We start from the raw sequence: 12,552 nt of genomic DNA, 5'->3' as shown, positions 1-12,552 counted from the left end.
AAAAAAAACAACTGACAATCAACTTGCCAAACCAATCTCTAAAAAGCAGTGTGGAACATGCTCATGTGGAGAAATGATACCCTCCCTCTGCGATGTGGAAATTATTGGCCTTTGAGCAATATTCCTGACATATTCCTGGTAGTGGGGTGAGAGCAGCACTGAGCATTTTCATCTCCTTTTCCTCACATCTCATAGACAACATCGCAAAGAATCGGAGAAAACAGCCTTTCTGTCTCCAAACACATTCTTTGAAGAACGAAACAAACATACAGTGGAGATACTGACAAAGTTTTATGTTTTGTCCAAAAAAAATGTCAGCCGCTTTTACAATGGCCTGAAGAGTCCAGCTGTTAGTGTCATTCTATCACTTCAAACATAACTGGGACAGAGAGAGTAGCAGAGAAAGGTAGGAAATTGAGACAGTGCTTTCAAGTTGATTAAAATGCCACTCTAGAACCTTTTTACTGTAAATGCCTGAGACAATGTTACATTCCCACAAGAACTGTACGTGTGAGGCCTTGTTCAGAATTAGCCACAGCATTAGCATCCTGTGTGGCCAGGCTCTTCCCAAAATCAAGCGTTTACCAAAACCCACATACTGATTTGTCTCAAGTTCAAATAATGGCACAGCTCTGGCCATGGGAAACTCCAGCAAATTGGAGAATTGATTGAAGACAAGAACAACGAGTTGATATCTGTCATGCTGGGGACCAGTGGGGGAGATTGAGGTGGATCATCCACTCGGCACTTCTAGCTGAAGATTGCAGAAAATGCCACACTGATGTATCTGGAGATCAAATAGAAGCGCAGGCTTAGCCATTGGAAACTCCAGCCAAGTGGAGAATTGGTTGGAGACCGGTATCTGTGAAGTTGGGGACCAGTGGAGCAGCCCGAGATGGATCGTCCACTCGACACTTCTGCTGAAGATTGCTGCAAATGCTTCAGCCTTATCTTTTCCACTAACTTTCTGGGCTCTTGCATATTGAGGAATGGGATATTTGTGGAGCATCCTTCTCCAGTGAGTTGTTTACTTGTTCCCCACCATTTACCACTGGATGTGGCAGGACTGCCGAGCTTACATCTGATCTGCTGGTTGTGGTATCGCTTAGCTCAGCTCCTGCCACAGGATTTTCCTGTTATTCCTTTCAGAATCACAAAAATTCAATTTTGATGGACATGTTTTAATAATTGGATCAAATAAGGTTTATATGGCATATAAAATAACATTCGGTGTTGTCTGAATGACATAACAGGATTGTGAACATTTAATGCAGACTGAGTTTGCATCCTGTTCTGATAAAAATATGTTCCATGATACTGGCACACTGTTTATCCATTTATTTCCAGAATGTAGTAAAAGGTTACCAATATCCTTTCACACAATGCTGAAGGCAACAAAGTCTGTCAAATAGTATCAGTACAAAGTGGAACATCAAAGAAACAAAGAAACCTACAGCACAGGAACACGGCCCATCAGCCCTCCAAGCCTGTGCCGATTAAGATCCTCTGTCTAACCTGTCATCTATTTTCTAAGGGTCTGTGTCCATTTGCTCCCCGCCCATCCATGTACCTGTCCAAATATATGTTAAAAGACGCTAACATGTCTGCGTCAACCACCTCTACTGGCAACGCATTCCAGGCGCCTACCACCCTCTGTGTAGAGAACTTTCCACGCATATCTCCCTTAAACGTTCCTCCTGTCACTTTGAACTCATGACCCCTAGTAATTGAGTTCCCCACTCTGGGAAAAAAGCTTTTTGCTATCAACCCTGTCTATAGCCCTCATGACTTTACAGACCTCAATCAGGTCCCCCCCCCTCAATTTCCGTCTTTCAGATGAAAATAATCCTCATCGACTCATCATTTCTTCATAGCTAGATCAATGCTACTCAGAATGAATTGTACTGGAAACATTCAGAATCATTCGAGATTGTTGGGGACTTTTGTTTTAACCCCCTGTTGCTCCTTTCCCTGAAGTGTTTGAAGGAGTCGGTGTGAGTGGAAGGAATTGGCCTCTGTGTTTTTAACCCTTTGTTGTACCTGCTGAATGTTGCTGAAGGAACTTTAAGGTGAGAGTTCAAAGGAGTAGAGGAAGATGTACTTTGTATTTAAACCCCTTATTGTCCAGTTCCCAACGGTTTTTGATGGCGGCAGAGGCGAGGGAGCATCATTTTTAGTTTACCGATGTCAAAGGAAGTTTATTTTGAGTTCAAACGGCAGAAGGTTGGGTTCTAATAGTCGTGAAAACTTTACTTTACTGTTTGAAAAGAGTCGGATGTTTACTGGAAATAAATATTAGTGCACCCACAGCTCAACATCGAAGATACAGAGAGCCATTGTGTCATACCACATGGAAGCAAACTCTTTGGCCCAATGCATCCATGCTGACCAGGTTTCCAAAACTGAATTTCCCTCTTGCCTGCATTTGTCCCATATCCCTCTAAATCCTTCCTATTCAAGTATTTGCATAAATGTTGTATTTGACCTGCTACCACCACTTTCTCTGGCAGTTTGTTCCATTTATACCCCACCCTCTGCGTTAAATAATTGCCCATTAGGCCCCTTTTCAGTCTTTCCCCTCTCACCTTAAACCTATGCCCTCTAGTTTTGAACTGGCCAAACTGGGGAAAAGACCTTGTCTATTCACCATATCCATGTCCGTCGTGATTTGATGCACCTCTGCAAGGTGACCCCTCAGCCTCCAAGGAGAAATAAACCCACGCGACCAAGCCTCTCCTGAAAACTCCAACTCTCTAGTCTCAGTAAGATCTGTGTAAATTTTCTTTTGCACCAAACTCCAGTACACAGTGCTCTGCCCAATGAAGCAGAGGGTGCCAAACCCCTTCATCACCACCCCGTCAATCTATGACGCCACTTTCAAGGATGTGTTCTGGCCAGCAGTGGCTATTTTTCACTGATATATAACATTCCCGTAAAGCGTGCAGTCAAACACAATTATCTGATTGAAAAACACAGGAATATTCGTACTCATCATCGATCTCAGAAGCTGCTCCTTATCGCTAGTTATTGTCATTTATTGTTCAGCCTCTCACACAATCAGTACAATGAGGAAGAACTGAAATCGTCGGTCTGGATTCCATCCTCAAATGATCTAAGTGAAATAACAGAATGAAGGAGGGTTTGTAAATACTGCTGTAATGATCTGGTCCACCATCTGGGTGATGCTCATTAGAATCAACCCCTTCATGGATCAATGTTTTGGGACTAATCTCAGTCTTTGAATTTGAAAGAAATACACTTCATGATTTTTAATACACTGTTGTAATTTGTGTGAACGTAACGTGGCTTTTTTGTCCTGCTGGTTTTGTAAACAGAACTTCTAAAGTAGGCGTGCCCAACAGCCCCTGCTTCGCCTCTCATATAACCAGCTAATGAGGTCTTGGGTTCATTATTTTACAGAAGAAGTCTGGACAGGCGGGGTTGACTTCAGGACTCAGTAGCAGTTGCCTCTGGGGTCTGGAAGATATGGAAGCTGTTTTTCTCCCCTCTCTCAGTCAGAGCGAAAAGTTGGGCTTTTCTCATCCTGCTGCTGGAGATGCAAGTGAGACAATTTGTTTCTTTCTGAATGTTCATTAGTAAAGGTGTGCGTATGAGAGGTTACTGTACTGGAACAATTATTTAGAAATAGTTCTTGGATCTATGATTTGGCTAAGCACTTTCATACAATTACAGCAATGTAAATTATTACCTTTACTTTTTCTGTTGTCGGACTTTAACAACAGCATGTGATTGACTTGTGTTTAGTTTCAAATCTGACAGTTTGACCAGTTGATGTGCGTGCAGAATGCAACACCTTACACTTAGAAAATGAACAAAAGTCTGGACTATTTTCTTCTTGATTTTGAGGGGGTGTTGCACGGTCTGTAACAAATTTCAGGATCTTGTCGGGGATAAAAATCTCTAATTCCACATCGGGTTTCGGATTGTTGGACTAAAAGGCAGTGAGTGGTGTGTGTTAGTGATTTTTATTTTGTAAGTTCTGTTGGTTTAAACAGGGTGTGCCTTTGTGTAGTAATGGCACTTTCAGTCAGTAAGAGTTTCCTGGGGGTGGAAGGAGTCACTTCTGGAGTTTCACAGAAACTGAGCAAGGCAGTGCTTTCAAAATAGACAAACAAACTGGAGGTGGGTTTTGTTGGGCCTGCGATAGAAATGGGCGGAAAATTGTGGCAATTACACAATATTTACAATTACCGACAGAATCTGTGGAAATATCTGAAATTCAATTACAAATGAAGCAGTTTGAGTTAGAAGCAGAAAAAAAGTGTAAAGGAAATGAAACAGTTTGAATTAGTATTAACAAGACAGGAAAATTGAAGGAGAGTAATGCCCCAGTAGACGAAAGGGAAAAAGAGAGAGAGAGCTTGAACTTCAGAGGTTGGAAGTGAAGACTCAAAGTCAACTTAAATAGTGGAGGTTGATTGTAGGAGACAGGCGTTATTTGGAAAATGACCCAGAGTTTTAAACTGCAATCAGTTTGGCTTTATAGCGCAGCCAGGAGTTTATAAATTAACACATACAGTCCCACTGTAGCTGCACATTTGGTTTCTAAAAATAAAGCTAATTAAACCTGGTTTGTCTCTCTCGCTCTCTGGCACACACATTCACACAGAGAGGAACCCACATGTACACAGACACGCACATACATGTACACACACAGTACATGGAGCTTTTTGTCTCTCACAGATGCTCACACTCGTACACACACACACACACACACACACACACACACACACACACACACACACACACACACACACACACAAGCCCTGTTCAATCACCACCCCATTCGCACAATGAGCTGTGCACCCATGACCGCCTATGCAGTGGTCTCTCAGTCATGTTCTGAAGTTTGAATGCCCAGTCCGAAATCTTGAGAACTGCAGTGAATGGGAAGAGTGTTTTTACATGTTGGCAGCCAGCTTCAGGGCTGGGATAACTGTATTGCGGTGTATTGGAGTGCTGTGTTCAGGGACCTGTCGTTATCAGCAATCCGCGGCTGGTGTAAGGATTTGGGATTTGGGGAGATTAGTTGTTACTTGGGAGGAGAAACAGCTTAAAATAGGTTTTCAATCCTCAAACTTTATTTTCGATCTATCTGAGATGCTGCGTTTTGTAAAGGCAAATTAGGATGGGACTTGTTCACTGAATGATCAGGTCCTGAGGAGTGTTGCTGAAGGAAGAAATCTTGGCGTGCAGGCTCAGAATTCCTTGAGAGGAATCACAGGTAGAAAGGATAGTGAAGGAGGCGTTTGGTCTGTTTCCCTTTTTATCATCAGTGCATGGAATATTGGAGTTTGCATGTCATGTTGCAGCTGTACAGGATGTTGGTGAATAAGGTGTAGAGATTGATGAAGACAGCAGGCCAAGCAGCATCAGAGGAGCAGGAAGGCTGAAGTTCCGGGCCTAGAAACGTCAGCTTTCCTGCTCCTCTGATGCTGCTTGGCCTAATGTGTTCATCCAGCCCTACGCCTCGTTATGTCAGATTCTCCAGCATCTGCAGTTTTTAATATCCCAGGATAGTGGTTAGACCTATTTTAGAATTTTGCATTCGATTCTGGTCTCCCTGCTATAGCACAAATGTTGTGAAGCTTGAAATGAGTTCAGAAATGATTTACAAGGATGTTGCCAGGATTTATGATGAAGGGTCGAGGCCCGAAACGTCAGCATTTGTGCTCCTGAGATGCTGCTGGTCCTGTTGTGTTCATCCAGTCTCACATTTTATTATGTTACCGGGGTTTGACGCTTTGAGCTACAGGGAGAGGCAGAATAGGCTGGAGCTAATTTCCCTGGAGCGTACGAACTGAGGGGCGACCTCATAGCAGTTTATAAAATGATGAGGGACAGAGATATGGTGAATAGGCAAGGTCTTTTCCACAGGGTAGGTGAGTCCAAAACTAGAGAGCGTAGGTAAAGGTTTAAAAGGGACCAAATGGGCAAACTTTTCACAGAGAAAATGGAACTCGCGACCAGCAGAAGTGGTTGAGGTAGGTAAAATTATAACATTTAAAAGACGACTGGAAGGGTATATGAACAGGAGGTATTTGGTGGAGTATTGGCCAAACGCTGGAAAATGGGACTAGATTAATTGAAGATATCTGGTCAGCATTTGACGGATTTGACCAAAGGATATGTTTCCATGCTGTACAGCTCAATCACTGTAAGACGGAGAGGGACAGCATCATATCTGAAACTAGGTTCCTGAACTTCAACAAGGCAAACTTTGATGGCGTGAGGTGTGTGTTGGCTATGATAAGGTGGCAAAGGACACTTCAGGGGTTGATGGTGGATAGGCAATGGTAGACATTTAAGGAACACATGGATGAACTTTAAAAATTGTACATCCCTGCCTGGCATAAGAGTGAAACATAGAAGGTGACTCAACCACGGCTAACAAGGAAAGTCAGGGATAGTGTTAAAACCAAACATAGCTAGTTTAAAAAAAGCAGCAAACCTGAAGACTGGGAGAAATTTTAAATTCAGCAGAAGAGGACAAAGTATTTAAATTAGAAAGGGAAAATGGAATATGGAAGTATAATTGGAGAAAACAAACAAATAAAAGACTGCAAAATCTTCGTTTGTTATGCGAATAGAAAAAGACTGGCGAAGACAAATGTAAGCCCCTTACAGTGAGGATCAGGAAAACTTATAATGGACAACAGAGAAGTGGTAGACCAGTTGAACAGATACTCTGGATCTGTCTTCACCAAAGAAGACAAAAACAATCTTCCAGAAATGTGAGGGGACAGAGGTTGAAGCATGAAAAGGAAAAAGAAGGAAATTATTATGAGTCAGGAAATAGTATTGGGGAAATCGATAGCATTCAAACACAATAAGTCCCCAGGGCCTGATACTCTGGAACTGAGAAGATTTAATGATCCTAGAAATGGATCTAGAAATATTGATGCATTACCAGCATTTTGTCGACTCTTGAAGAGCCTAAATGGACTGGAGAGTAGCTACAATTGGGAGTTATCGGCTAGTTAGCCTGACATCAGTGATGAGGAAATTACACTACTCACTTATTAAGAATATATTAACTGAACATTTGGAAAGCAGTGACAGAATAGGTCCAAGTCAGCATGCGTTCACTAAAAGGAAACCATGCTTGACAAATCTTCTGGAATTGTTATGGTTGTGACTACTGGAGTGGACTAGGATGAATCATTATTTGTTGTGAATCTGTACATTCATAAGATTTTTGCAAGGTTCCACAGAAGAGATGGGTAAGGAAAAGCGGGGCTCATGGTATCGGAGTAATATATTGAAATAGACAGAGAATTGGTTGGCAGACAGGAAGCAGACAGTTGGTATAAACGGGTCCTTTTCAGAATGGCAGGCTGTAACGAGTGGTTTGATGCAGAGTTGGCTGCTATGTGGAGTGCTGAGAACCCACTGTTCACAATACACCTGAATAGATTAAATGAAGGAATTGAATGCATTATCTCCACATTCGCAGATGACACTAAGCTGGGAGACAGTGTGTGCTGTGACGTGGATGCTGTGAGGCTGCAGGGTGACTTGCACTGACTGGCTGAGTGAGCAAATACTTGATCAATGTAATAAAATTTGAATGAATGTGAGGTTGTCTACTTTGGTCACAAAACAGGAAGGCATACTATTGTCTGGAGGGTGGCAGTTAAGGAAAACATGAGGTGCAACTTGATCTAAGTGTTATGGTGGAACCGTCACTGTAGTTTGAGATGCAGGCTCAGAAGGCACTTAGGAAAGCTAATGGCATGCTGGGCTTCATCGCGAGAGGATTTGAGTATCGGAGTAAGGATGTCTTGCTGCAGTTATAAAGAGCCTTGTTGTGGCCACACCTTCAGTATTGTGTGCGGCTTTGGTCTCCTCGCAGAGGAAGAACTTTCTTGCTACTGAAGGGGTCCAGTGAAATTTCACCAGTTTGATTTCTGGGATGGCAAGAGTGACATATGAGGAAGGACTGGATGTACTGGATGAATACTCCCTGGGAATTAGATGAATGAGGAGTTATCTCACAGTCATATAAAATCCTGATGCAACTGGGCAGGTTAAATGCAGCAAGAATGTTCCTGATGTTGGGGAAGTACAGAATAGGGGCCACAGACTAAGCATAAAAGCTAAGCCATTCAGGACAGAGATGAGTAAGAATTTCTTCACTGAGAGCGTTGTGAACCTGTGGAACTCTGTCCCACAGGAAGCTGTTGGGGCCAATTGATTTGATTCATTCAAGGGGGAGCTTGGCGTGATCCTTGCAGCTAAAAGGATTAAAGTGTATGGGAAGAAAACAAAATGCGATTCTGAAATTGTATGATCATATTGAATGGTGGTGCAAGCTCGAACGTCTGAATACCCTACTCCTTCACTCATTTTCAATGGTTCTCTATCTACAAGTTTTCTAGATCCCTCTGTATCCTTTCACAACAGTTCACACTTTCTGGAACACAACTGATCTTTGTGTCAGGTAACAAATTTATTGAATCAGCAATTTACATTTGGATGGGCAATGGCAATTAGAAAGACGTCACTGATGTATGTGGATGGAGAGAAACAAAGTAAAAGAGGTCAGTGATATATCCACGAATGGAAGTCCATCTTGTTCACTGTGCCTCCTTTTCTCAGGAAAGACAGGGTGTTATCCTCACTTGATCCTTGATGTAACTCCATATCGTGAATAATTGGGGGAGGGCGATCAATTGGTGTGCGAATCTTGCCAGAAATACACACATTCAATTTGTGAGAATAATCACATTTGAATCAATGAGTGAAATGTTGTCATTTAAAGAGATCAGCTCCTCTCCTATAATGCAGAAGAATAACTCTAAGACATATTTTTATACTTTGAATGAACTGTCTCTCTGCAGCATCAGTTGAAATATTTTGTGATCACCAGACGGGGCTCATGGTGTTTGAATAAATGGTGTCAGTGCTGGAAGATTTCAGATTCTGTTCTTCTTCTTTCAAGCTGATGTTCTGAGTAGGACCCCGCCTGCAAAAATGAGATTGAACTTGTTATTGTAATTAATTTGTTCATTGATGGGAATTTGAAAAACAGCAATTAAAAAGAAAGCTGCAACCTTGATCTCCCCAAGGATCTTCCACACAGTATAAAGCAGTGTCTCTGGGACTGCATCAGCTCAAGAGTTCAAACAAGGAGTTTGTCAGCTGCCTGAAGGGACAGATAAACTCGCACAGTAAAATGCATCGACCAATTCAACATGTGGAAAGAGTCTTCTACACCATCCTTGCCTTAATTGGCATTCCTGGTAATGGAGTTATTACGATTGCAGTTGATTCAATCTGCTTCTGATGCAAACTCTGCTTTTAGTATTTTAATGATAACACCTCCAGCTGCTTGACTGGCCAGCCTTATCCAAACCCAGGAACAGTGATAGCAATACTCCGAGCAGCATTCTCAGTTCAACTCTCCTTTTCAGAGACTCAAAACTTCACTGCTGCTGCAGCATCTTCTGATCTCAGTTTTGTGTCATTTGTTCTTGATTCATGCATTTTGAAGTGACGAGGAGAGATCACACAAGTTAGTTCTGATGAGGGGTCACTGGACGCGAAACATTAACTCTGCTTTCTCTCCACAGATGATACCAAACGTGCTGAGAATTTTCTCATAACTCTCAAAACTCGTTATTTTCTCATCTATTTGTACAATTGAGGAATGTTTTCTCTCAGATTTAGAATGTGAAGAGGCGATGAGAGAAAATTCTTCAAGACGTTAGTAGGAAAGGATAGGTTTGGAAAGTATGAACTATTTCCGCTGGCTCAAGATTCCAGGCAACGGAGCACAGTCTGAGAATGAGGGCTAGATCATTCAGGAGGGATGTTTGGAAGAACTTCTGCAGACATAGGGTGGTAGAGGCTTGAAAAGTTCCACAAATCGTAGTGGATACTAGATCAGCAGTTTAGTTAAAATCCGAGATAAATTTCTTCAAGTGAATAAGTTGAGGGATTTAGGCCTCTTCCGTTTTGTAATGCTTCATCTACTTGCAAGCATTTTGTTAAGTTCTCTGCTCCTCCCCGTGTCTAGTTGGGTGATTCAAGTGTTGACAGAGTTTCTTTCCTTGTACCTGTACATTGGGACTTTTCACATATAGGGATGTGTAAATTTACAGTTGAAACATCATTTCACACCGAACACTCAAGCCTTGTTACTAAAGGACGCCTGCTTGCCCTATTATGCTGCACTTGTGTAAAACACACCGAGTCCTCTTGGTTTAAATCTTAAGCAGTTGCTGATGGCATGTCCCTGGTGCTTCTGTGGTTCCTATCACAAATTGATCCAATGCAAAGAGCACAGTGTGACCTCATTCAAGGCGAATGGGAGATAGCTATGTATTGAAGGTTCACCGCCAAAGCTGTGATGAGTCGTTCCAAAGTTTCTCTTGAAATTCGGTAGTTGCCTGAGTATGAGCTGAAAACTGTAAGAATCTGTTGCGCTCATTCAAATATTTTCCTTGTAGACGAAACCACACCATAGTCTTCCTTCTGTTCTCTTAGAAGTGTGAATGAGTTTAGCCCGTGTTCAAACTCCATTTATATGTGGAGTAATTGGGCTCGAGGAGGATCTGAGGAGGGTATAAACAGATTCAAATTCAAACTCACTTAAATGCAAGCAATTCCACTCAGACGGTGAGCTGTTTTTGGTGATAACATTGAAGCGTTGATCTCTGGAGCAGGCAGGGGTAATTACTGATCAGTAATTCACTGTTTCTTTTCCCATTTGTCTTCTACAGTTAATTTGCTGGCGATTGTTATCCTTTCCCGGGGAAAGTGCGGTGTTTCTCCTTGCACAACACGCTACCTCGTGGTTATGGCAGCTGCCGATCTGATGGTCATTATCACTGATGTTCTACTGAGGAGATTTCGCTATTATTATTACCCACAATGCTTCTTGGACATCACTCCTGTGTGTAGTGTTGACTGGGTCCTTTATTGTGCAGCCAGGGACTGCTCTGTGTGGTTCACCGTCACTTTCTCCTTTGATCGATTTGTGACCATTTGTTGTCAGAAGTTGAAAACAAAATATTGCACTGAGAAAACTGCAACTGTGGTTCTCGCAACAACCTGCATCCTGCTCTGTTTGAAAAACATCCCCTTCTATTTTCAATATCAGCCTGTTCGTCTAATCAATAATGTGCCATTCTTCTGTGACAGAAAGTCAGAGTTCTACACTGAGATTTGGTGGGCAGTATTAAATTGGGTTGATTCAATTTTAACCCCTTTACTGCCATTCGCCTTAATCCTGTTGTTCAATGTTTTGACAGTTAGACATATTCTAGTGACCAGTCGAGTCCGGAAGAGGCTCAAGGGTGAGACCAAAGGAGAGAATCGTAGAGACCCAGAGATGGAGAGCAGAAGGAAGTCTGTGATTTTGCTCTTCGCCATATCGGGGAGCTTCATCCTTTTGTGGTTTATCTATGTTGTGGATATTGTATATTTTGTCATTCAAGAAATGAATCCTGATGGCTACCCACCTTTTCTATTTCACTTCAGAAGAGTTGGTTTTATGCTGCAGAGATTAAGTTGTTGCACAAACACATTTATTTATACAGCAACGATGCCCAGGTTCAGATTGAAGTTCAGTAATGCAATAAAATATCTGGATACTCGAATTGCTCGTGTTATGAAGAAATAAAGCTCCTCAATGAAGTCTATAGGTGAGTCATATTGTTTACAGACCATGGAATGATTTTTATGGATGTGAGTTCCAGTGAAGGAAGCGTGATATAGTTCCAAGTTCGAATCAGGATTTACTTGGAAGGGAATTCTCAGGACATTGTGTTCCCATGTAACTGGTTCTCTGTCCTCCTGTTTGGAAGTGGTCATGGGTTTGAAAGGTGCATCCTGTGGATAGAACATCCACCTGCTCCTGAGGGTCAGTGACCTCGGCACTGAATATTTGCGAATGAGGTACCTATCCAGGCAGATGTTTTATGCTGCGTGGTGTCGAAGATCTTGTGTCTTATTGAATTTCTCTCTATCTAGGCTAGTAGGAAGTATTGCATCAGACTGGTGACAGAGAGTACTCTATTCAGTGCAGGGAGAGAAATGAATAGGGAACCTGCCTGTTTCTCATTGTAGCACAATCCAAAGGAATTGTCCCTGGAAATGTGCATCAACACAGTGTGGAGCTGGAGGAACACAGCATTTCAGGCAGTATCAGCGGAAGATGAAAGTCGATGTATCATATTGGAAGCCTAAATCAGAAGTGTCTGGGAAAATGGAAGATTCCACTTGGAAATGTCTACAATCTTGGATCCCTCTGTCAGTCTGTATCAGATTAAAGGCTCAGTAGCGTTCTGATGAAAGTAAATAGAATAGGTATTCAGAAAGTGATTGACTATTAAATACGTGGTCCCACTCCTCAGGAACAATTTAACAGAACCCACATGATTATCACAAGCAGCCAACACCTGTTTTGAGGTGAGGTGTTTGTAGCAAGTGATAATAAGACGTCATCAGAAGTATTTAATAATGCAGCCACATTGCCTAAGTTCAGAGAGAAGTTCAGGAACGCAGTAAAATATCTCGTTACGT

The 12,552-nt window shown here is 42.1% G+C and overlaps 1 protein-coding gene across 1 annotated transcript; it reads left to right on the top strand.

The window, feature by feature from the left end:
- Window positions 1–6,777: 6,777 nt before the first annotated feature.
- On the top strand, window positions 6,778–11,693 carry LOC125449640 (probable G-protein coupled receptor 139). The gene is made up of 3 exons (XM_048525491.2): window positions 6,778–7,000; window positions 9,093–9,266; window positions 10,749–11,693. Exons 1-3 carry the CDS (start codon window positions 6,778–6,780, stop codon window positions 11,648–11,650), a joined length of 1,299 nt encoding a protein of 432 aa, XP_048381448.2. The 3' UTR covers window positions 11,651–11,693.
- Window positions 11,694–12,552: the final 859 nt, after the last annotated feature.

This window comes from Stegostoma tigrinum, chromosome 46, assembly GCF_030684315.1.
Source record: "Stegostoma tigrinum isolate sSteTig4 chromosome 46, sSteTig4.hap1, whole genome shotgun sequence".
NCBI lineage: Eukaryota > Metazoa > Chordata > Chondrichthyes > Orectolobiformes > Stegostomatidae > Stegostoma > Stegostoma tigrinum.
This window is presented reverse-complemented; position numbering and strand designations above follow the sequence as displayed.

What these genes read in the sequence shown, in the direction of transcription:
- LOC125449640 (XM_048525491.2), top strand. Translation starts at nt 6,778, where the DNA reads ATGAAAAGGAAAAAGAAGGAAATTATTATGAGTCAGGAAATAGTATTG. An exon ending in CAATTGGGAGTTATCGGCTA is followed by an intron (nt 7,001 to 9,092) that starts GTTAGCCTGACA and finishes GATCTCCCCAAG; the next exon opens with GATCTTCCACACAGTATAAA. An exon ending in TGCCTTAATTGGCATTCCTG is followed by an intron (nt 9,267 to 10,748) that starts GTAATGGAGTTA and finishes TGTCTTCTACAG; the next exon opens with TTAATTTGCTGGCGATTGTT.